General features: G+C 43.6%; 1 protein-coding gene across 1 annotated transcript in view; it reads right to left on the bottom strand.

Moving 5' to 3' along the window:
• Window positions 1-26,378, bottom strand: part of KCNAB1 (potassium voltage-gated channel subfamily A regulatory beta subunit 1) — a 178,980-nt gene that overhangs the window by 14,043 nt on the left and 138,559 nt on the right. Inside the window, exons 9-12 of the mRNA XM_063442574.1 lie at window positions 22,461-22,546; window positions 19,122-19,242; window positions 13,317-13,411; window positions 1,466-1,586 (exon numbers count right to left, since the gene is read on the bottom strand). Coding sequence (XP_063298644.1) covers window positions 1,466-1,586; window positions 13,317-13,411; window positions 19,122-19,242; window positions 22,461-22,546 — 423 coding nt within the window. The remainder of the gene's footprint in view (window positions 1-1,465; window positions 1,587-13,316; window positions 13,412-19,121; window positions 19,243-22,460; window positions 22,547-26,378) is intronic.

Below are 26,378 nucleotides of genomic sequence, written 5' to 3'. Positions count from 1 at the left end.
GATCTGTATTTGGTACCTTCCCTAAGTACCTATTCCGTTGTAATCTCACTCCCTCATATTTAATTTATTGGTGCTATATAAATAATAATCATAATAATAATTTATCAGACAGATGTGTTTGTATGGCAAAAATTTTAACCAATATGTTGGATTTGTACTTAACTATATGTTTGCAACACTATGAACATGACAATAACTACAATAAGTATGCAAATGTTTTACACCCTATGCTCTTCTGTGTGTATAAAAAAATAGAAACAAAATATCTTATTAAAATCACTGCTTACAACAAATCTACTGTTCACAAAACAAATCCCTACCTTTTATTTATGCAAAATTTCTACTCTATGCTTCAAGTACATGCAAGGTGATCATGGATTGCATGAATTATTCTAAACTACTGAACTTTGGAATTTTAGAATACCAATGGGTTAATTTGGTATAACATATTGCTCTTTTCTGTTTCTGTATAACAAGCTTGATATGATACAGCTATAAATATGTTTCGTTTATCTTTTGTGCAACACCATGCAGTCTGTAGACTATATCTACATTTTATAAATAGCAGCAATCATGGTAACATTGACTTCACTGAGTATCCATAAGGGCTTGAAACAATATTACAAACCACGTTAGTGGCAGCTTTGCCCCCAAACTGAGCCACTGGGGGGAGCTGTTGATGTAACTTGCATTTAAGACAGCTAACAACAAATGCAAAATGAACATTTGCATGTGTAGCTTTTAACCCGGATTCTGTTTAGTTATATATTACATAGTTACATAGCTGAAAAGAGACTTGCGTCCATCAAGTTCAGCCTTCCTCACATTTGGTTTTGCGGTTGATCCAAAAGGTAAAAACCCCAGTTTGAAGCACTTCCAATTTTGCAACAAACTAAGAAAAAAATTCCTTCTTGACCCCACAATGGCAGTCAGATTTATCCTTGGATCAAGCAGCTATTACCCTACATTGAAAGATTATATCCTTGAATATTCTGTTTTTGCAAGTATGCATCTAGTTGCTGTTTGAACATCTGTATGGACTCTGATAAAACTACTTATTCAGGCAGAGAATTCCACATCCATATTGTTCTTACAGTAAAAAAACCTTTCCTTTGCCTTAGACGAAATCTTCTTTCTTCCAATCTAAATGCATGACCTCGTGTCCTATGTAAAGTCTGGTTTGTGAATAGATTTCCACACAATGGTTTGTATTGGCCCCGAATATATTTGTATAATGAATATTATATTAATGGTGGTCTTTTGGGACTATCCGGGCCAAACTGGAGTTTAGTAAAACTAATCAACTGTAATCATTTTAGAAAGTAAGGTATTATGTATTTTGTGTTTCACCACATATATATGCTACATTATGTGCCTTTATTCTAGTAAACAAAAGCTGAAGAATAGTATTTTTCTTACTGTCAAATTTAGATTTCTCAGTTTGATCCAAATACCATTTTCTTACCTACAGCAAGCTGAGGCAGGGTGCAACCAAGTCTTTCTGCAATTGGTGATAAATCTTTTAGCTTATTTTGTTGTTTGCGCCCTTCTTCACTTAATATTTTGTCCTTTAACCACTGGTAGCACTGAAAGACAAGATACGATGTAATTAACATATTCTGATATTAATCACCTTTGCATTCAGAATAACACCTGTTTTATCCTGATAAATCTGGACAAATTAGTCACAGTTATAAATGGAATTAATGCAGACTTTGATATATATATATATTTTTTAATTCAATTATTATTTTAATTTCCTTTTTAGACATTAATTTGTCAAGATTTTTAATTCATTTCTCAATTTTATTTTATTCTATTTTTAGCAGCATTAAGCCCTTTTCATGTATATGTTCTAAACCCACCTTTCCATTTAACCCATCTTAGTCATACACTCATGTACTTTTTGATTGCTAATGTATATAAATCCGGTGTAATTATATTTTATTATTTAATTCCCTCTATGTGTTTTGTAGCCCATGGAACAGCGCAGTCAGGGGAGTGGGCCTTGACAGAGCCAGGAGTAGGCAGGGGAGTAACCAGTTAAAGGGGTGTTGTTATTGGAAAATGGGGGTTGGACTATAGGAGTATATTAAGCGGCCATTTTATGACTAAGGGACATTTTAACTAAACTGACACTTACCTGGTAATTGTTTTTGGCAGGTCTGTGTTGGTTTTTTCTTTGTCTTGCAGATCATGGCATCGATGGAAGAAATCCTGGAGGGAGTGAGAGCTGCTGTGCGCGATAGAGGACTGGCCTGGCTTCATGAGCAACTGGGGGCTCAGGGTCCCCCCCCTACAACCCCTGCGGCGGCGGCACGGCGTTCCATGAAGAGGGCGAGACCGCCCCAGCGGCTGAGCCCAGGCATGGAGCCCGAAGTCGGCAGACGGAGGAGCCCGTCAGCGGAGTCTGTTGGGGCCTTGGATGAGGTAGCGGGCCCCAGCGGAGTGGAGGTACCGCGGCCGGCATCGTCGGTTCGACGCGGTGCTGGCCGGGCGCGGGCAGCAGCTAGGCCGAGGCCTACCACGCGGTGTGCGCCCCGCCGGGAGGCGGCAGGCGGGACGGTTGCGGCTGGAGCCAGGACCCAGAGCAGATCGGATGGTGGAAGCAGTGAGCGGTTGCGGCCCGGTGAGTCAGGGAATGGCGCTGGGGCTGGGCAGCGGGCAGGGGGCAGAGCGGAGGCCTCTAGTGATCAGGCGGTCCCCCTGATGGCATGGGGAGCCCCTGGGCAAGGGGACACATCGGTGGCGGCCTCTAGTGGGGCCAGGTGCAGCACAAGGGACTCAGACGGCGGGTCCGCTCAGCCAGGTACATTGGGGCCGGCAGGGCCCGCGGCTTTAGCAGACAGGAAACGCCAGGACAGACAGGCGGAATCCCCAGTTCGCAAGGCGGCCCAAAAGGGGTCAGGTTCAGCGGGTCGGGATAGCTCCCAGGAATCAGCTCAGGGCATGGAGACAGGACGGGCTGGGAGAGAGCGGGAGGGCCGCAGGGGCGGCTCCCGGGGACCGAGGGGTCTCTCGCGGAGCCCTAGGCCGCATCGCAGCAGGGAGCAGCGCGGCGTCAGTGCCAGGCATGACAGGAGGCAGGCGGACGGGTGGAGGGGTAGAGAGAGGAGCAGGTCAGCAAGCAGGTTTAGCAGGAGGAGATCGGCCTCAGGGGAACGGAGGTGGAGGCAGCGGCGCAGTGCGTCTGGGTCATCAGGCAGGAGCTCGCCAGGTCAGTGGCGCAGCGCTTACGGCCGGGAGGGCCAGGCAGGGAGACGGGATATGGTGCGGAACTACAGGCAGGAACATAAGGAGGTTGGGCGGGTATGTGATCATGTGGACACACTACCCAGGTGTCGTTCTCCTTGCAGGTCTCGCAGCACTACACCCGCGGTCCTGAGGCAGGGCCAGGCTTACGGGAGTCGGCGCCAATTGGATGCTCCGGAGCCAAGCATGGCGGACGGAAGGGAAACAAACCCACGGCCTTCTGCGGCTTCGGGCTCAGGCGGTGAGTCAAATGTTACACCACACGCAGGAACACTATTGACTTGCTTAAAATCTTTCTTAGATTCATGGGCGGGTGGGGAAGTGGCTTCACCTCAGTTTGGGAGAGTGTGGACGTGTGAGAAAGGCCAGGGGTTACAAGGTAGGGCCGTGGGCCCAACACTGGATAGCGAAGTGGGGTTATCTGTGTCCGAAACTAGTAAGGAGTCGGGGGAAAAGGTAGGTATTGGGGGCGAAATTACCGACGCTGCGCGGCAAAACGTGCACGTGTCTTTCTCGGGCCCATTAGGTTGTCATCTGAAAATGGACATCAAGGAGAAAATTTGGAAGGGTGAGTTTGTGGAGGTTTTTTCCTTGCTCCCGCTGGAGGAGTTCTTAGACATGAAAGAGGAGGACAAGAAGGACGCAAAGAAGGAGGAGGAGGAGAAAAAGCGTAGGTATCGGAAGATTCCTAAAACGTTTGGGAACTGGCTACGGGCCTTTTGTATCCTGGCCAGCGTGATAGGGGAAAAGTCGCCGGATAAATGCTCCCAATTGTTTTGCTACCTAGACGGGATTGGGGAAGCGTACCGGACCTATGGCGGGGTCGCCTGGTGGCGGTACGACGAACAATTTCGCCAGAGGTTAGCGGCGAATCCCAGCATGCGGTGGGATCAAATGGACCTTCCCCTCTGGATGCGGCTCATGATGGCGCAAAAGGCTGCGCCCTTTCAAGGGACGGCCGGTGCGGCCCCTGGGGGACCTGCATCGGCCGGGCAAAAGAAAGGCTTCTGTTGGCTCTTTAACGAGGGCCAATGTAAGTGGGGTACGTCGTGCCGGTTTAAGCACGAGTGCTCAGGTTGTGGGGGTGCACATGGAGCCAGCCGGTGTTTTAAGCGAGGTAAGTCTGCGCCAGGAGCGGGAGCCGTTGGAGCGTCGGCCCCCTCCGCTGCCGCGGGGGGCAACCCCGGTGAAAGTAGGCGAGATGCTGCCGTGGCTAAAACAGTACGGTAACCGTCAGGACGCTGAATTCTTATGGCAAGGCTTCACGGAGGGTTTTTCAATACCGTTTCAGAGTAGGGATGTGGGGAGGTTATGCAGTAACCTCAAGTCGGTGGGTGAACACCCGGGAGTTGTGAGGGACAAGTTGCTGAAGGAGGTGCAACTGGGTAGGATGGCTGGGCCGTTCGAGGCTCCGCCGCTGCCTGACTTGAGGGTATCCCCGCTGGGGGTAGTCCCCAAGAAGGAGGCGGGTAAGTTTAGGTTGATTCATCATTTATCATTCCCGAAAGGGGCGTCAGTAAATGATGACATCGATGAGGCCCTGTGCTCCGTATCGTATGCATCATTCGACCATGCTGTCGAGTTGGTTCGGAGAGCAGGGCGAGGGGCTTTGATGGCGAAGGTGGATGTGGAGGCAGCATTCCGGCTCCTTCCTATCCACCCAGACTGTCACCATTTGTTAGGGTGCCTTTTTGAGGGTAAGTTTTTCGTGGACCTGTGCCTACCCATGGGTTGCTCCATTTCATGTGCGTATTTCGAAAAGTTTAGCACGTTCCTGGAGTGGGTAGTGCGCAGGGAATCGGGCGGGGGTACGGTGGTCCATTACCTGGACGACTTTCTGTGTGTGGGCCCGGCTGGGTCCGACAGATGTGCCCAAATACTGCGGGTGTTCCAGAGGTTAGCCCAACAGTTTGAGATTCCTCTGGCTGAGGACAAGACAGTGGGCCCGACCGAGTGTCTGAGTTTTTTAGGGCTGGAAATCGACTCGGTCGTGGGGGAATGTAGGCTGCCGGAGGAGAAGTTGAGGGTGCTCCGCCAGCAGGTGCACGCGATAAAGGGCGCTAGGAAAGTTACGCTTCGGGGACTGCAGTCCTTGCTCGGCAGCCTTAATTTCGCTTGTAAGGTGATCCCTATGAGTAGAGTTTTTTGTAGATTGCTGGCTAGGGCTACCTGTGGTGTCCGTCTGCCGAGTCATTACATCAGGGTGTCGGTGGGTATGAGAGAGGACTTGGACATATGGGACCGCTTCCTCACTGAGTTTAATGGACGGGTGTTTTTCAGGGATGCGATGAAGGCATCTGGCGACGCCGGGCTGTTTACGGACGCCTCGGGGAGCGTTGGCTTTGGGGCTTACCTTGGGGGCAAGTGGTGTGCCGAGGTTTGGCCTGCGGCTTGGTCCGGGAGCCCCTTGATTCGGAACCTCGCCTTTTTGGAGCTTTTTCCAGTTGTGGTAGCGGTGTCACTATGGGGCGAGGAGCTCAGGGACAAGAAAGTTATCTTCCACTCTGATAATATGGCAGTGGTACAGGTAATTAACAGTCTATCGGCTTCGTCCCTGCCAGTGGTTAGGTTGTTGCGGCAGCTAGTGCTCTTGTGTATGTCTTGGAACATTGTCTTCCGGGCACGGCACGTGCCGGGCCTGCTGAATGTGGTCGCTGACGCTCTGTCTCGTTCACAGTGGGTGCGGTTCCGGGAAGCAGCGCCGGACGCGCAAGCGACAGGGCAGGCGTGCCCGGAGGAGATGTGGCGGCTCGGGACGTTGTGCTTGGGCGATACATAAGGAGCTCACTGGCGCCGGGGACTTGGACCGCTTATACTAAGGTTTGGTGTGAATGGGAGGAAATGTTGTCCCAGGCGGGAGCAGGCGATTCTGCAGCCGGTAGGTTGGACACGCTGTTGTGGCTTCTTTGCAGGTTGGTGGCAGGTGGGTCGTCCCCTTCTAGGGTGGAGCGCTACATGTCTGCGTTAGCCTTCCTGTTCAAGTTTAACGGGTGGGAAGACTTGACGAAACATTTCTTGGTGAAGCAAACTTTGAAGGGTTTCAAGAAGGGCAGGAGGTCTGTGGATACGAGGAGGCCTGTGTCCTTTGCCACCCTTCAAGGGTTAGTGGGGTTGTTGAACGAAGTGTGTAGTTCGGCATTTGAGGTAACTTTGTTCTCTGTGGCTTTCGTGTGGGCTTTCTTTGGGGCTTTTCGTATTGGCGAATTGGTGAGCGCCAATAGGTCGGGGGCATCGGGCCTCCGGTATGAGGATGTGGCTATAGAACAGGACAAGGTCGTGATTTGGCTCCGGCGCTCGAAGACGGACGTCTTCGGAAAGGGTAAGAATGTTGTCCTGTCCTCGCTACCAGGGTCCCCGGTGTGCCCGGTAGCGTGTGGGGACGTGTTTTTACGGGTTCGCCCGAAGGTTGGTGGTTGCTTCCTGATTCACGAGGATGGGAAGGCGCTGTCGCGCTTTCAGTTCTTGCGAGTCTTCCGCATGGGGTTGACGAGATTGGGCTTGCAGCCCGGACAATTTGGTACGCACTCCTTCCGTATCGGGGCTGCGACTGAGGCGGCGCGTCTCGGGCTGGGGGAGGAGCGGATAAAGCAGATTGGGAGATGGGAATCCATCAGGTTCCGTGCATATGTAAGGCCGGAAAGGTTGGTGTGAATGGAATGTTGTGGATGTGGGTAAAGGGTGCTCTGCCGGTTAACTGAATTTGTTTCCTTTCAGGCTTGGTCGCTTGGCTGGTGGGTCACTCGTTTGTCTACTGGGCGGAGAAGAGGGCCGCAGTTCGGAGACAAGGCACACAACTGGGTTTTCTTCTGGACACAGTGGACCTTTGGTGGTTTGGTTTTCGGGGTTTCAGCTGGCAGAGTATAAGTGGTGAAATTTTTGGGATGTTGTCCAGGGGGTTTGCCCCAGATATACTGTTGATTCACGGTGGGGGCAATGACTTAGGTTTGGTCCCCCAGAAGGTGTTGGTCAGGAGAATGAAGAGGGACCTGGATAGGGTGAGGGCTCTGGTCCCAGGAGTTACAATAGTGTGGTCTGAAATGGTGCCGCGGTTGAACTGGAGGCATGCCAGGGACCCGGCGGCTGTGGCACGTTGCCGTGGTAAAGTAAATAAGGCCATGTCTGTCTTTATTAGGAGAATAGGGGGGTCCCAGTGAGGCACTTTGAATTGGAGGGCGGGTTGCCCGGTTATTTTAGGCGGGATGGTGTGCACCTGTCTGATGTGGGGTGCGATCTATTAAATTTAGGTTTCCAGGAGGGTATTCCCAAAGCCCTATTTATGTGTGGTGGGGGTCGCTCGAGACATTAAGGGTTCAAGTCTCTTGCTATGGCGGGATAGGGCTTGGGTAATTGGAAGGTAGGAGGAGTATAAATTGGTTAGGCTGGATTAAACTGGAGTGTGAAATGGTTTGTGGGTAAGAGCTCATCGGTGGCTCCGAACCAGGTGGTGTAGGGGGGTCTCGGTACACCCCTACAGTTAAAAAGTTATGGATATGGGGCCTCTTTGGTAGGCCATGTGTTATGTGTTATTTGTTATTTATAATGTTATTTATTGTTATTGGGCGGGGTCATTGCCGGGGGTAATTTATGTACGGTGGGGGGTGGAGGTATATTTACTTTTGTGGCAATGACCCCAATTTGTTACCTTGTTTATAATAATAAATAAAGCTGTGGACTTTTTTATTCCAACAGAAATACGGTGTCTGTAAGTTATTGGGGGGTTGGGGTAAACAGCGCACCTGCCGAATAATCGACTGTGCGCATGTCATGTAGCCCATGGAACAGCGCAGTCAGGGGAGTGGGCCTTGACAGAGCCAGGAGTAGGCAGGGGAGTAACCAGTTAAAGGGGTGTGGTTATTGGAAAATGGGGGTTGGACTATAGGAGTATATTAAGCGGCCATTTTATGACTAAGGGACATTTTAACTAAACTGACACTTACCTGGTAATTGTCCCTCCCACCCTCCCTGTTGTTTTGGAGTTCCCGTTTGGTCACAGCGGCGGGATAGGGCTTGGGTAATTGGAAGGTAGGAGGAGTATAAATTGGTTAGGCTGGATTAAACTGGAGTGTGAAATGGTTTGTGGGTTCGAGCTCATCGGTGGCTCCGAACCAGGTGGTGTAGGGGGGTCTCGGTACACCCCTACAGTTAAAAAGTTATGGATATGGGGCCTCTTTGGTAGGCCATGTGTTATGTGTTATTTGTTATTTATAATGTTATTTATTGTTATTGGGCGGGGTCATTGCCGGGGGTAATTTATGTACGGTGGGGGGTGGAGGTATATTTACTTTTGTGGCAATGACCCCAATTTGTTACCTTGTTTATAATAATAAATAAAGCTGTGGACTTTTTTATTCCAACAGAAATACGGTGTCTGTAAGTTATTGGGGGGTTGGGGTAAACAGCGCACCTGCCGAATAATCGACTGTGCGCATGTCATGTTATACACAGATCTTTTTTTTTTTTTAAATCTTTATTTTGGGTGTGCACAGATTAAACAGATAGCCGGTATGCGCCACGACAGCGACATCCAGTAAAATAAGTAAACATTGGTATTACATGTCATGGCATACGTTATACAGGCACATTTTTATAATATTACAATAGTGTAGATTTGCGTTTAGTTTTCAATATGTTAGCATAATGCACATGCTATTGTTAGGTATTGTTAGGAAAGTCCACCCGCTCCTCGTCGGCAAGTTGTCAGGCAGGTCAGGTCTCCTGGGCTTGTGATTTCCTTCCCTCTGACCTGAGTGGAGAGGTAGCTGAGTCCCGCTATAAGTGTGGGTCCTGCGTATGCCACGCTGCCAGCCCTGGGCTCCGCATGAGCCAACCATCTGTGCCCTCGGTTCCGGTTCCATGACTGGCCCGGCAACGGAATTCCTGGTAAGTGTGGTCATTCCAGGTGCTGGGCTGCGGTGTGAGGAGTGACCTCTAGGGCTCAAGGCCCAGAAAGGCAGTCGTGGGGTTCAGGCCCAGGTTTATGGTGCTGAGACCAGGCAGTCCAGACCTGCTTCGGGTGGTGCGATAAGGGGGTCCACTGCCTAATCACCTCGTGGAAAGTGAAGTGCCTCCCCCTGTGGTGTTGCCTGTGGTGGTAGGTGCAGCCGTGCCCGGTGTGGGCCTTAGGGCCACCAGGTTGCAGGGAGCTTGTGAGAGGCTGGAGTCCTTCATTAAGGTTTTGCCTTTTGCTGGACCGGCCTGAAGGTGAGTGCTTTGGAAGGGGGCTGGTATGGGTTGCTTCTTCTGCGCCTTGTTGCGGATTTTGGTGGGTACCCTGTGGTGGTTACAGGCTCGGCGCCATCTTCTATGGCCTCCGCCATCTTGGATGCCATGTCTTGGTGTCGGATCAGGGCGGCCCTGCGGCAGGGGGGTGATCCCGGTCATTGCTCGAGGGTGCGGACCGGGATCACCCCCCCGGTCCAGAGGGGGGGAAAACGGGGCCATTTCCTCACGGGTCTGGCCCTTGGTTGAGTACCGATGGGCGGGATAGCGGAGCAGCGGCCGTCTGCTCCACTCACCGCCGGAGTAGGCCTCGTGTGCGCCAGTGAGGATTCTTCCTCCAGGGGACTGAAGCCCTTCTGGCCAGCCTCACCCTGGGTCTGGTACTCTCCACCCGACGAGGGACACCGCTGCCGGTCGGTGTTTTATGCCAAAAGTCCCAGTTTCATGCTCATTTTTCCTTAGAGTTTCAGGAGCTGGTCTGACATGCGACCGTCCTGCTCGGCGGTCCGGCCCCGCCCTACACAGATCTTTTATATACATATTTATATATATGTTTCTATTTTTTGTATGTATATCAAGCATTTTGCTATTTCTGTCTGAGGTCTTTCTGAAAGTTCCTACCTATATTTACCATGTATTTATTTCCCACTACTAATATTTCCTTTCACCCGTTCAACCTCTCTTTTTCTATGCCTCTGAGTATTGGCCATTATACCTTATTAAATGTGGCCGCCAACACTTATTGCCCTCTTTTCTACATTCCGGAATACGTCTGACAGTGTCTTCGAACATGCGCACAAGAACATTAACAGAAGATCCGAATGAGACACATGCGCGATCAGCTTGACTTGGCACGCATGTGCGAGAAGACGTAATAAAGAACAAGGGATATAAGAGACTGGCAACAATGAGGCCATGAATGCTTTTATGGATTATGAGCATGCGCGTGACGTCACTTCCGGGTGACATCCGCACATTTTCTTTTGTATTTGATTGGACTACATGTACTAATACAATATGTTGATGGGCATCACCCTAAGGTGACGTCCCTATTGATTATTAAATAAGATTAGGTTAAAGAACACCCAATGAGAACACATGTATCTAAGACACTCCGATGACATCACTGCCCGGGTTAACACAAAAAAATGGAAGTAATGATAAAAGCCAATGAATACTTGCAATACACATCTGTTTTAAATGATTATGTTAATTTTATACCTATATAAACAGATACCAAGAACCTTGAAACCACACTTCTGATGAAACCCCAAGGTGAAATGCGTAAAGTGTGGATCTAACACCTATGTGAATTGTTTTATAGAACATACTTTTATTGATTTATTTGTGTATATGAAATAAAGTTAATCCTTTTAAATCCAATTCATTTTGGGATTTTTGGGGGATTACACCCTGTATCTTTTCTTGGCTTCCTATCTTAATATATCCCAGGTGGGGATTATACCACCAAGGCATTACAAGACTAGGTCCATGCTCTCTCTCATGTGAGTAGGTTATTTGTACCTTTTTTTGCACAGTCCCTTTACCATACTGGCTGCACCATTGGATATTCTCCTGTTTGTCTTTTTATATATGTGACGTATTGGAAAGATTTACCACCACTTCTGCATACAATATATCCTGAGATATACAGCAGAGCTCTTTAAAGCTCTAGAAAGTGTGAGTGTTCTTTTGGCGTAATATTACATCTTACTTTCCTGTTATTTGACATATTGCACTATTATTTTTTGTTTTTCTGTTTCTTTGAGATACTCAATTACTGTGTAAATCCGAACAGAGGATTCTATCAACATATGTATGTATATGTACCTGTTATGTGATTTCACAGAAGGACTATTATCTATTAAGGCTTGGCTATCTATATGTTTTCTGTTTTTATTCTTATTTGCTCTCAAGGTTTTGGGGATTACGTGTTAAGATTGTGTGCTGCCTGTTTATTGAAGTATATAGCGAGCATGTTCCTTCTTTTTTATAATTCTTTATTTTTGTAGTGCATTGCAGGTATCACAAAGTAACAAAAAATACATTTCAGTGTTTAACATCATAGGTTGTCAAGGTGTGATCTGTGTATATGCCCAAAAATATATTTTTTAAGGTATAATAGCAATTGACATAAAGCACGGTAGAGATGAGTTAAAGCACCTTCCTTTTGGAGCTTGTGGATCCACTCAATATTAAGCTCTCCCTCGTGGCTCTGGCCCTCAGTAATGACTCAGAGTGCAGGCTAGGAATCTCTTTGGCTGTGCTGTGAGTCATCACTAAGCGCCAGAGCCGAGAGGGAGAGCTTATTATCGAGTGGCTTAAGAGGGGGTACCTAACGTCAGATATCACCCACCAGACCACCAGGGAATACTTTTTATTGAATATATTGTGCATACAGCAATATACTTAATAAAAATAAATGGCACTTTTCCATGAGGGCGGCAGAACTCTCTGATACTTTCGCATCCCCTGCCAGGGTGTGCTCAGCTGTGTTGGCCACAGGGCGCTTGCACAGCTTGCAAACTCCTAAGGCTGGCCCTGCACAGGGGCGGTTTTGACGCCCCTATTAAAGTGCCGCCTGGGGCCATGGTTCCACGTGCTACTATGGACAGGCTGGCCCATGAATAGACACAATGTCTGTTAACTGACTTGAGTATTTATTGTGTGAAAAACACAACTGACGTGAAACTAAGATTTAGAAATATGTTTAAGGTACAGTACAAAAAAACAACTGTTAGAGTGTAAACAGATGACCTGCCATGTATCTCTGCAACCACTTGTTTATACCTCCTGCAGTTTGCTAATTTTGCTACAACTATAAACCAACCAGTGGTGTATCCTGGTTTTGTGCTGCCCTAGGCAGGACATAACTCAGGCGCCCCCTCTCCCCTCCGCGCCACTCCCACCCAACCCTTCCCCCCGATCCGCCTTCTAAATACACACACACACACATTCACTGACAGACACACACACTGACAGACACACACACACTAACAGACACACACACACTAACAGACACACACACTAACACACACACACACTCACTCACATTAACACATTTTTTTTAAACCCCCCCCAGCCTCCTTACCTGTGGGAATGCTGTGGGGGGAAATTGTCTTTCTCCCTGGGGCTGATGGGTAGGCTGCTGTGCACTGGATGGCTGGCGGTCGGTGGGCGCTGGCAGGCGCTGGCGAGGGAGCTCTTACTCTGAGCTGTCTGCTCAGCTCCCTCGCACGCCGCAGAGTGAGGCTGGGAGGCGGAGCCGGAATATGATGTCATATTCCGGCTCCGAGCTCCCTCGCCAGCCGCCTGCCAGCGCCCCCCGACCGTCCAGCAGCCCGACCGGCATTTGGGAGCGGCTTTTTTTGCCGCCCCCTGGAAAATGCCGCCCAAGGCAAATGCCTTGTTTGCCTCGCGGCTAAAATGTCCCTGAAACCAACCCCTCACTTAAAGGAAGCTCTGTGCAGCAAAACAACTTTAGCTTGATGAAGCAGTTGTGGTGTAAAGCACATCCCCCTGCAGTCTAAACTGTTCAATTCAATGCCATTTAGGAGTTAAATCACTTTGTTAATGCAGCCCTAGCAATGCCTCCTCTGACTGTGACCCACACAGCCTCCGTACACACCTCCTAAACAAAGGCTACTTTTTCATCTACATACGATCTGTTTTATAAGGTTTCATATACAGCCATTTCCAGCTTCATTAATAAAAAGCGTGAACATAGCTAATGGTAACATGGATATTATGCTGACCTATCTACATGTTTTTGCAACAGTTTCATTCACGTATCTTGATGAATGAATTTCCCTCCAAGAGCTGACAGCTGAACTCTAGCCAAATACCTTTAGAGACGCTCGTGCAGTTTCCGGAATGCCATTCTCATATTTTCCAGAAATGATTCCACATGCAAGAGGAGACCAGGTCATAGCTCCAACACCTAAGAATGAATTAAGTTAGATTAAGATTTAATTCACAAAAGGACAAACCCTGCTTACATTAGTTACTAATATTATTATTCACTTATTTAGCTTATATTTGCTATTATGTGACCAATGTTAGGCAACTCTGCAAACCTTATAACTGTACAGTAGATATAAAACAGAAACGTACATAGAGTAATCTTGCACTAATATGATTGTGGAAACATGGGCATATTACCTTAAATTCATCACACAATAACTGACAGCAGATATTCCCATATGGCCACATTCAACAACCAGTAGATAAACACATTTAAATATAGTGAAAATCCAAAATGTGAAAATGTGAAATCTGTGTATATTTTGCTTTGTGTGCAGAACTTTGTAATCTAAACCAATAAATATTTACTCAGCCAACATCTCCTGTATTCCAGTGGTTGAGATGGCAATTGCCTCCCTGCCTTCCTTGCCAGCTATGGTTTCGAGCAGTTACCAAAATGCATTCTACTCGAGGGGTGAAGCCCTACATTCATGGGATCAGATGTCTTATTTAAGTGTGGACGTTTAACCCCTTAAGGACACATGACATGTGTGACATGTCATGATTCCCTTTTATTCCAGAAGTTTGGTCCTTAAGGTAAAGCAACCTCAATAACAGATAATGGTTACCCCACACAGATGGAATTGGCTGAGATCTCTGTTGTTTGTAATGATGGTGGAACTTTTGGGAACTTTCCTCTAGTAGGTGCAGTAGATGTAAACTGTCAATGTTTTCTCCTTAAGGAATTTCTTGTTTTACATTTGCTGTAGAATTGCAGTTTGATTCCTTTTTCTTTTTTTTTAATTAGCAATAACATTTGCGTACACATACACTTTAATCCTAGCTTAAGTATCATTAAATGTTAGGTGCATGAAATGTAAAATCTAGTATACATTTATCTGATTGTCATTCTACTGTTTTTACCACACAGATTTACACGACAATGCATTAATATTTAAAGTGACAAAGCTACAAAAATAATAATTCCCTTATACAAGAGAAGCAAGCTCCCATACACTGTCACTGTTGCACATAGAAGACTTGTCAATAAACTGCAATCTTTAAAGGATCACAAACATGTATTCCTGACACTATAGTGTTAACACCACCATCTAGCCCTCCTGGGCCCCTCATTCCTCCATATATATAGTAAAAATCTTACTGTATTCAAGCCTGAAGCTGTAACTCTGCATGCTGTTTGCCTCAAAAAAACAAGCAGTCTGCTGACATCATCAGAAGTGGTGGCCTGATCCAATCACAATGCTTCCCCGTAGGATTGGCTGAGACTGACAAGGAGGCAGATCAGGGGCAGAGTCAGCATGATTCAAACACAGCCCTGGCCAATCAGCATCTCCTCATAGAAATGAATTGAATCAATGAATCTTTATGAGGAAAGTTGCAGAGGGAGGAGACACTGAATGTTTGGATGCATTTTAGGCAGCCATGACCCAGGAAGGATCTCTAACAGCCATCTGAGGAGTGGCCAGTGATGTTATCACTAGGCTGTAATGTAAACACTGCATTTTCTCGGAAAAGACAGTGTTTACAGCAAAAAGCCTGAAGGTAATGATTCTACTCACCAGAACAAATTCAATAAGCTGTAGTTGTTCTGGTGACTATAGTGTCCCTTTAAGTTTGGTTTCCAATACTGTTGAATGGGTAAGGCAGTGGCTGAGTGACAGGCAACAGAGGGTTGTAGTCAATGGAGTATATTCGAAGCATGGTCTTGTCACCAGTGGGGTACCTCAGGGATCTGTGCTTATTATTATTATTATTAATATTATTATTATTATTATTAAATATTATTGCCATTTATACTTGGACCCATTCTCTTTAATATTTTTTATTTGTGATATTGCATAAAGTCTTGATGGTAAGGTATGTCTTTTTGCTGATGATACTAAGATATGTAACAGGGTTGATGTTCCAGGAATAAGCCAAATGGCAAATGATTTAGGTAAACTATAAAAATGGTCAGAGCTGTGGCAACTGACATTTAATGTGGATAAGTGCAAGGTAATGCATCTTGGACGTAAAAACCCAAGGGCAGAGTATAGAATATATGATAGAGTCCTAACCTCAACATCTGAGGAAAGGGGTTTAGGGGTGATTATTTCTGATGACTTAAAGGCAGGCAGACAATATAATAGAGCAGCAGGAAATGCTAGCAGAATGCTTGGTTGTATAGGGAGAGGTATTAGCAGTAGAAGGAGGGAAGTGTTCATGCCGTTGTACAAAACACTGGTGAGACCTCACTTGGAGTATTGTACTGGAGTCTGTATCTCCAGAAGGATATTGATACTTTAGAGAGAGTTCAGAGAAGGGCTACTAAACTGGTTAATGGATTGCAGGATAAAACTTACAAGGAAAGGTTAAACATTTAAATACATAAAGGGAATCAACACAGTAAAGGAAGAGACTATATTTAACCCCTTAAGGACACATGACATGTGTGACATGTCACGATTCGCTTTTATTCCAGAAGTTTGGTCCTTAAGGGGTTAAAAGAAGAAAAGCTACCACAACAAGAGGACATATTCCTAAATTAGAGGGGCAAAGTTTTAAAAATAATATCAGGAAGTATTATTTTACTGAGAGGGTAGTGGATGCATGGAATAGCCTTCCAGTTGAAGTGGTAGAGGTTAACACAGTAAATGAGTTTAAGCATGCGTGGGATAGGCATAAGGCTATCCTAACTATAAGATAAGGCCAGGGACTAATGAAAGTATTCAGAAAATTGGGCAGACTAGATGGGCCGAATGGTTCTTATCTGCCGTCACATTTTATGTTTCATACTGTACTACTATATAGTATAGCCACAGTGGACATACTGAGCCTAAGCCTCCCTTATTGAGTGGACCATGCTATATATATATAAAGCAAATAGGGATTGTGAGATGCCGCTGTCATACACGTTTGTTACCCATAACGATCAGTTACCAAACCTCTTAGGAATACGAATACACAATGGTTGCTGTGTCTGCATTTAGATTGTATTTATATATTTTAATAGGTTATAGACCAAGTGTTTCCATTTTTAAAGGGACTCTCCAGGGAGGCAATTTTACTCACCTGGTTCCAGCGCCGGGAGCCTCGTGAAGCCGCGCCCCCTATTTCGTCAAAATGACGAAATAGGCGGGCGCGAGCAGGGAGCAATCAGACGCTTCCATTTGGAAGCGTCATTGCTCCCTTGTGTGCGTGCGCGGCTTCGCTGCACATGCGCACATACTTAGGAGGGTGGCATTCATGCCGCCCTCTGAAGTCCTGAGCGCACTACCGCGCATGCGCGCGGTGTGCGCGGCTGCGAGCTGAGCTGAGTGACAGCTCAGCTCGCGGTCTTTGCCCGCCCCCCTCTTCCGCTGACAGGCTGGAGAGAGAAGGCACGCACACAGTGCCTTCTCTCTCCTGAACACGTCAGACGTATTTTCAAGCATCTGACGTGTACAGGGCCTTTTTAGGGCCCTGCGTGATAGGAAGTCCCTCTGGTGGCCGTCTGAGTGACAGCCACTGGAGGTATTCCTATCAATCAATGTAAACACTGTGTTTTCTCTGAAAATACAGTGTTTACATTAGATTGCCTGCAGGGAGCTATAGATCTCACCTGAACAAATACATTAAGCTGTAGTTGTTCAGGTGACTATAGTGTCCCTTTAACCCCTTAAGGACCAAATTTCTGGAATAAAAGGGAATCATGACATGTCACACATGTCATGTGTCCTTAAGGGGTTAAGTCAGATGTAATTTGTGACTTATTATATATGATGTGACTTTGTTTACATCCTTTTTGAACCGTAGAATTTTTTGTGGATAGCGAGTGACTGAGCGGCTATCCCTAGCTGCCTTTTGTATAAATCTAGTTTTCTTTTATTTGAGATTTTTAAACAATACACCATAGTTTATTTCACCCAGCTGAGCGCTGCATGGTGACAGTGACTACTGGGGACACAGACGATGGTATCAGATATGCTGGAAATCGTGTTAGAAGTGCCCTTGAGAATTTAATTCTTTTTCTTGTGTAATCATCCACTGGAACAAAAACTCTCAAAATAATCCGATGACCGTTTCCAGATAAAGGAGCCTATCGTGCACATCGAAGGACGTTTATAAGGGTAACATGATTTATTTTGCTTGTCATCTGGGATATAATATTCTTTAAGTATGTCTAGTAGAATATATTTCCACCCCTCCTTACAATGTCATTAGTACACTCATAGTTTGAGAGGTTATTTGTTTGAGCAGTTCTTATGATCATTCATTATCCCGGGATGCAAATAACACAATATACTCCTACACAGTGCAGTTACAGGCTTTGTTATCCTTGAAATTTTCTTAGCAGACTGAATAGTACAATAGGGAGATGTTTACTTCGTCCTTTACCACTGCAGGAGATGAGACCATGGAGATGTATGGATTCTGCTGCTCCCGATAATTGATGCAGCATCTTTAATGTCTTACCCCAACTAGGGATTGTGAGATACCACTGTCATACGCATTTGTTACCCATAACGATCAGTTACCAAACCTCTTTGGAATAAGAATACACAATGGTTGCACATTGATTAAAGAGGGAGCTCAGAAAGGTCCTGCCAAGTAAGCAAAGCTAGGGCTACCCTGAAAATTAAAGATATAGAGAGTGCTACAGCACATGGGATTATACAATTTAGATTTAATGATTTAAAATTAGGATTAAGCTGATGCTATTTCTAAACTTAAAAAATAACACTTATCCGTAACATAATTTTAACCCTAATTAGGATCATTGCTGAGCATCAATATGGTCAGTTCCTATGCAGACATCAAGTGTGATTTGTGGGTAATTATGATCAGCTAATGCTGCCTTAACCCCTTAAGGACCAAACTTCTGGAATAAAAGGGAATCATGACATGTCACACATGTCATGTGTCCTTAAGGGGTTAAAATGACACTATAGTCACCAGAACAACTACAGTTTAATGTAGTTGTTCTGGTGAGTATAGTCAGTTCCTGCAGTTTTTCTGTTGTAAACAATGCCTTTTTAGAGAAAAAGCAGTGCTTACATTACAGCCTAGGAACACCTCTAGTGGCCACTCCTCAGATGGCTACTAGAGGTGCTTCCTGGGCCAGTGCTGCACAGTGTCTCCACCCTCTGCATGGAGATATTAAACATTTCTCATAAAGAAATTATTTGATTCAATGCATTTGTACGAGGAGATGCTATTGGCCAGGACAGCGTTGGGCTTCACCCATCCACCTGCCTCTTTGGCTTAGATCATTAGAACTAGCGATCTTAGTCAATCTAATGTTTTCCTATGGGAAAGCATTGTGATTGGCTGAGATTATCAATCCTGATGATGTCAGCAAACGAGTCGGATCTGGGGTGTGACCAAACGCAAAGAGCCCTGCACATGCCCTGGACAAAGGTGAGTAAATAACCTTTCTAACCCAAGGTAAGGAGGGCCAACCACCTAAACAATGGGTTTAGATCTATAGTGCCAGGAATACACATTCGTGTTCCTGACACTATATTGCCCTTTTTATATCACTTCATTCCATATACACATGCTGAAATTCCAAACCAAGTTACAACCAGTGCTGGCACGAACCAAAATGGAATTCTCACACCAGGCAGAAACTGATGCTGAATTCTCAAACGTATCACCAACTGATGCTGAGTTCTCAAGGACTGGCACTGGGGAATGTTACATACCTATTTTGTGATATAATTCTGGTAGTTGAACCTCTACTTTTTCTCTTTGGAAGAGGTGGTATTCTGCTTGCTCACACACTGGTGGGATCATGTTGAATTGTCTTGCTACTGAATATGCTTCCTAAAAACCAAGAATTACAATGTATTAGTTCATATTGATCATTGTATGGCTTTCGTACAGGAAAGTAAGGGCACTCAAATACTGCATTTGCTGATTTAAATAAAGCTTTAATCTCATGAATAGATTGTGTATGTGTCTGTCTGTGTGTGTGCATGCACAAGAAAATTATTGAACTATTAAAGGTGAAATATTGAACGTGGCTATTTTGTCTCTTAATACTGTCTGCATTTTAGAGAAAACAGTGATGCAGAGTGGATGGAGAGGAGAAAGAAAAAAAACACTGATACAAGATAATCAGGCATATTATTGTGAGTGCTAGATCAATGTTTCAGCCAATCAGAATGAATCTAGAAATTAAATATAAACCAGAAATTGCACAAAAGAGACTGAACTAGAATTACTCACAGTCTGCTGTAGAATACGACCTCTTTGGATTAGAAAGCTAAAACTAGATACCATTACTTTTCCATTAAACAACATTTTACATTCAGCGAGAATATTCCATTGGTTGACAAGGTAATTCCTCCACTTTCCGAATGATATTCTTTGCTGTGGCTTTATTATTATAATTTGATTATTATTTTATTATTTATATAGAGCCAGCAAGTTCCATAGCGCTTGCACACATAGAGATTTCAGTACTTTATGTGTGCAAAGTATACACTACTAGTTATTTATATTATAAAAAAAGTGCAGATTTTAATTGAAATTAAAACTTTTATAATTTAAAGAAAAAATGTCTCCACTAGTGGGACCAATAATCGTGTATAAGGACTTGTAACTGGGGATAACCTAAATTTCAAAAGCTAAACAATTAAAGTCTAATATGCCTTTTAGACATAGCAGAAAAAAAACCATTAGGGAATTCTGTAATTGGACAGCCACAGAAAGTCCGGGCTGGGGAAGAAGGGGATGGCTTGCAAATGCTGCAGGTAATTGATCTGCATCTTTTGCAAGTTGTTTTCATTTGTCTGTGTATAATGTATGTTTTCCACTAATTGTACAGCGCTACAGAATCTGTTGGCACTTCATAAATACCAGTAATAAATAAATAAATACATTCAGTGAAAAAACCCATAATTAAATGCATTTATTGTTCATTGGGTTACTTTTTCTACTAAACAGTGCTTTTGTTTTTCATTTGTTTTGTATTTTGGTAGTGGTGTGTCCCTTTAATTGTGCTTTTATTATTGTTTTAATTGTTCTTTATATATATATATATATAGCCCAAATATTAGAAGTCAAACATTTAAGAGAGAACAGTTTAAACCTTTGAGGTAAGAGTGTGCTGGGGGCCTCCTGGCACGATTACAACTTCATTTAGATGAAGTTGTTATGATGCCTTAATGTGACTAAACTGTCCCTTTAAAGGGAGACTATGGTGTCAGGAATATAAACATGTATTCCTGACAGTATAGTTTCAACAGTATTGTTTAGGTCTACAGCCCCCCAGTCAGCCAGGTAAAATTTGATTTTACTCACCTTTTTTCTAGCACCGCATGGGTCTCCTCGCTATTGGCTCTGCTCCCACTTTGGGTGAGATAATCAAACTTGATGATATTAGCCAATCCAATTGGGAGGCTATTGCACATGCATGGCAAAACACCATACTACTCCAATCAACATCTCCTCATAGGGATATATTGATACAATGCATCTCTATGAGGAACGTTTTGCGTCTCCATGAATGCATGTGAAGCACTGACCCTGGCAACGAGACTAAGCAAATACACAAGAGAAGCAGCGGCTAAGACAAAAAAAGACCTGTTTATCATAAAACCATCCAAGGAGTACGCACTGCTGCAGTGCAACAAAGTATCCGCCCAAGCCCCACCCAGAGCTGGAAAAACAAAGCTTCTGGAAGAATAAAGCATTACATAACATCAAGGCCCAGTTGCTACTAGACCTGAGAGCCTGATGGTGACTGTTTCCCAGACCAGGAACCAGTAACCATCATGTTCAGAGATATCCAGCAATGAGTAGCTACATGAAGAGCTGGTCAACAACAGGTCCTGACATGTTCCACACCTACTGGATAAAGAAACTAACAATGTTGGATGAACGTCTAGCAGCACAAATGAACTATCTACTGGCAACAGGCTCCCACCCTGACTGGCTAACACAAGGAAATAACACCAGAAAAAACACCAGCTGTTGGTAGACCAATCAATCACACGATTCCAAGACCAGACAGACCAATCTGTTCAAAGCCTGGATTAACTACAAGAAAGCCTGTGACCCAATGCCGTACACATGGATACTGGAATGCTTGGATCTATATAAACCCCAAGTTGCGAGAGAGGCTTCAGCAGATTCCAGGGGGGACATCTGAGATCTCTGTTCAGAAGAGCTAATATTAGATCTCTGTTCAAAAGAGCTAATATACTGAGCAGAACCCTCAGACTTGCAGGCCTCTGGTAGAGAACAAGATTGATGGACACACAAAATACCACCCAGAGGGCTGAGAAAACAGTTTATATATATATATATATATATATATATATATATATATATAAAATGTTTAACATAGAATAATGCATTAACCTTAACATTGGCCTCCATGTATATACTGTAATAGAGTGTTAGAAATATTAGAAGATTTATTGTACATTTTGTAACATAGTTTATTAGTTACCGTACGGGGTTTATTTACTGAACCAGGTGATAACTGACAAATCTAAATTCCGGAACAAAAAAGAGTTGTGCACAAATGATAGTTTAACTGGAGAAACTGTTCCATTTCATCTACTTTAACCTCAAATGGGTAAAGAATTAAAGAGGTCCTACAGTCCTTCCCTAGAACAATTGGGGTACCCATCATCCATCTTAAATTTAATTGAAGCCTTCAGGAAAACTAAGTCACATAAGGAACACTAACAAATAGTAGTTGCATGCAATATCCAGCTTTTGTTAGGTCAGAGTGTAAAGATGTTTAATATCACTTGTTCACGGTCGGTTGGCAAGGCATTGCTAGCACTTTGAAATCCAGATGGCTTTTCGGGCAGGATGAACTCACCTCTCGCACTTGGCCTGACTTAAGCCAATACCTTTTTTTCCCTTTCTTTTTTTTACACAAATTATTTATCTGTAACTCAATAAGACATTCAAGAGAGAAATTGTACAGAAAAAAAACAACATTTTCAATAATCCAGCATGCAATACTATGTTAAAAACAATGAACATTTATCACACACAAAAGTATAAATTGCAATGTGTACCATAATCTCCATTGCGCTCCAGCGAGATGTTCCCCAGTACATTGCCATCCCTTGGTTAATCACATATGACATTGCTCGGACAATTTCTAGGTTAGAACAAGAGAAGAGTGTAAATCAAAATAAATGAAAGCAACAAGTCAATCTTTTACATGATCTGTTTGCAAGTTCTATTATTTTCAACTTATTCATTATCAGCAAAACTGTATTTTACATGAGGATCCTGTGATGTTTCCAGCGATAGCACAAATTCATTGGATGTAAGTTATAACCAGCATCATTTTTCATCTATATATGAAACCTAGTGATATTTCATAACCATGTGACGGCATGTACGATAGCTAATAAATCTCGCAATTATCTCTGTGCCTGAAAGCAGTTCTTTCACATTCGAGACAGATTCTGGTGGAACTAATGTAATAGTAATTATATATATATATTCAACTAACACAAGTAATAAAATGCTAGATAGTTTAAGTAAAGTTTATTAGAAGACAGACAAATAAATAGATTCTTGTTGTTTATTCCCTTATAAATTACATTTTCTGTAGCAGGGTACCATTCTTAAAGGGACACTGCAGAGATTTTAAAAACCTAATTTAATTGAAGTTGTTATAGTGCCGGCAGTCCTGCCCCTCTAAACTACCTCCTCCCCCAAACCCCCCCTCAACCCCAACCTTTAGTACACTAATTAGAGGGCTTAGAAGCATGGTTTCAAGTTATGCCTTCATGCACTCTGGGTATGAGAGAAGAGAATCATACCTCCCAGTTCTCATACCGCAATGCCATCACGGTCATCCATAGAGAATCATTGCATTCAACGATTCTCTATGGCAGAATCTTAAGAGCATCTTGGTGATAAGCATTGGATTGGTCCATCATTCTAAAGGCATGCCTCTAGAATGAAGAAGAAAATGTAATTTGTTTTATTTTTATCTATTTCATTTTTTTTCTTTTATACAGGGGGGAAGGGACCTAAATGACATTGGGCATCACGGCTATAGTTTAGAAATACAGATATAACACTATAATGTTCATTTAACATGTAACTTCTAAACTAAACACTAGAGAGCAGCATAGTTCTAAACACAAACCTGTCAGTATTTGACAGCAGGCTTGTCCAATGTATTTATAGCGAGGGATAGGTACTGTTCAAATACATCAGGTCAAGGCCCTACAAAATCAGGGAGCCTCTGGGATTTTGGAAAATGTAGAGGAAAAAGCCAAGCTTAGGCTATTGCAGAGTTAGGGATCTCTCTCATGTAAGATATTTTTGCCTAAATGTTACCATTTTAATTTCACTTTCATACAATTCAGAATTTACTGAATAAACGTAATGAAGTAATAGCCATTGAAAAACTCAAGAGTTCTACATAAGGTTTGTGGCATACAACTGGATAATATTGTGTAATAGATGCATTTCAAATGCCAAAGAAGAGCCACTGAATTAAATACATTTTTTTACATTTAATTACTTTCATTATTTATTTATGTATGAGCATAGCAACCATAGCAGCATCAGTAGGCTTTACTTGCCATTACAAAATAAACACAATATCTTTGAATAGCAGATTTACATTGTGTTACTAGTGGCTCTACATCACTGCGTGCTGAGCCCACATTAATCTGGGCATACATAATGGCAGTAAAATGTACAATATGTTGCGTTTGAACATAGAAACTAAGATCAGTTCAAACAAACAAAAAATAAAACTGGGAGGACAATAAGCAACCCCACCACCACAAGCACTACCTCAAAAATATATATATATGTACATATATTCTCTAGTGTAGTAGTTTGCTTTTAGGGAGTCAGTACATACTTATCCATAATAACATTCATGCGGCACTGTCAGCCCACCTCACCCCTAAAAAATAAGCATTGATAGGATCTTTATGAAATACTTATTTTGACTGTGTAGGAATATTACTGAAATTCCAACCAAGTCAAGAGATATACTGAGAGAAACTAGGGACTACTTTGTTTTTGTATTTCTTCTCTGCCTAACTTTCTTAGATTTAGAGCGGAGTCTAAGAGTCAAACCCAAAAAGCTGTCACCAGTGCAGGGAATTGGCTGTGCCTATGGTGGATCCCATGGTCTCTCTGCATTCTCCATAGACATCAATGCTGTACTCTTGACCAGGCGTGTGAAGATCAAGGTGGCCGCACCCACGAGGGACATTGCCGCTACCTTTCCCTGCCCCATCCTCTGTTTAGGGGAATTTGTGAATTTGTCAAAGTTCCTAAACAGTGACAGGGCCGCTTTAATAAGCACTAAAATCACTTAACGTTTACAGTTTACCATATGGGTATTCACTTGTCTGAGATAGGTGAGTCTAATCACAAAATTCTTCAGAAAACACATTTAGCATACCCCAGAGAGCCCTTTACAGATAACTTCGCATTAACAAGTTTTTATTAGACCCAGGACGTACTTGAAAACGAGAGAAATCTCAATGTATCCTTCCTGGTAAAATATTTATTATAAATAAATAAATAAATTAGTTTTATTAAAAATGATCCAACTTACACCACGGCCCTTTATAAGTTCTAGATGAAAAATACAGCTAACAAGTAACAAATCAAAAAGCAACTGCTCAAATGAATTTACACCAAATAATTCCTATTCCTACAGCAGTCCTCTTCTTTCTTAACTGATGGACATGTGTGTGGCTTACAACTGGATAATATTTTCACCCTTTCTACAGCTCTCTTATGTCATATTCCTTTCTTAAAACACTGTATACTGTTACGCACATAGCAATCTAGCTTCACATTTGTAAACACTGAATTGTCCCTTTGGTATAATTATGACACAGTCTCTCCAAGAGAGGACCCTCATGACACTGTCTCTTGTTTAATTGACCACTTGTATAAAGAGTGATACATAAAGGTACATACCTAGTGTTGTATCTGAGGTGTGAGGATGTGTTTACAGGAATATATTATACACATAATAAAGAGAATCTGTTTTCCTTGTCTAACCCTGCAAGTAATGATCTCAGAATTAGAAGGCTTGGTATCAGTTGTCAGGCAATTGCAACACATGGCCTTATGAATTGGTAATTGTCGACATCAAAGGAAGATGCTTAACCGAGACACAAAGAAGATCAGAAATGTATATTTCTAGATTTAATTGAGAATTATGGAAAACTGACAGGGTTGCTTAAGGACACTTACTGGTGAGGTGGTCTGACTGGGATTCCAAGCTTGTTTCTCAGTTCTAAATGACAACACCACTACTCAAGCCAGCTGATATTTTGTACAAAAAATATGTGGTCAAAAAAATGTGGTGGATCTGCCAACTGCATATAGAAGTGTTTTTGGCTGTCTTCTCGGTGTATATTAACCCTCTGAGTTCCAGTGTGGCCCCAAGGCATTGCTTTACAATTTGTTGGGAACACATCTGACAGCCAAAGGGTTACATGATAACGAAACACAGAATATTGTGATACCATGCCATCAAAAACCACCTGTTTATATCTAAACATTTGCTAAATGTTTGCGATGTACCTTATTTATTAAAGGAAAGTTGTGTTCAGCAAATACGATATATTTTTATTTGTATTAATAAACCTTGTGTTTTCAAGAAAGCAAGAAAGATAGACAGATCGTGGCAGAGACTACGGAGGCGATATCCATCTATATCGCACATCTATGAAGTTTTATGAATGTATTAAAACACACTGCTTCCATTATGTATGCTTGTCACGGACATTTTTGATTTTACAGTTCCCTTAAAGAACCACAAAAGGAAAGTCCCCTTTTAGCTGCCCCTGGCAGAATGGTCCTGCAGCATTTAGGAATAATGCAATCATCACTCATCCTTACAGCCAAAAGATTTATGTGTAAGCATTTGGGGAGGATGACACAAGTTATCAGTTTCAATTTGTCCCCTTCAGCGCACATGCACAAAAAAG

The sequence above is a fragment of the Pelobates fuscus genome, chromosome 2 (assembly GCF_036172605.1).
Source record: "Pelobates fuscus isolate aPelFus1 chromosome 2, aPelFus1.pri, whole genome shotgun sequence".
Lineage (NCBI taxonomy): Eukaryota > Metazoa > Chordata > Amphibia > Anura > Pelobatidae > Pelobates > Pelobates fuscus.
This window is presented reverse-complemented; position numbering and strand designations above follow the sequence as displayed.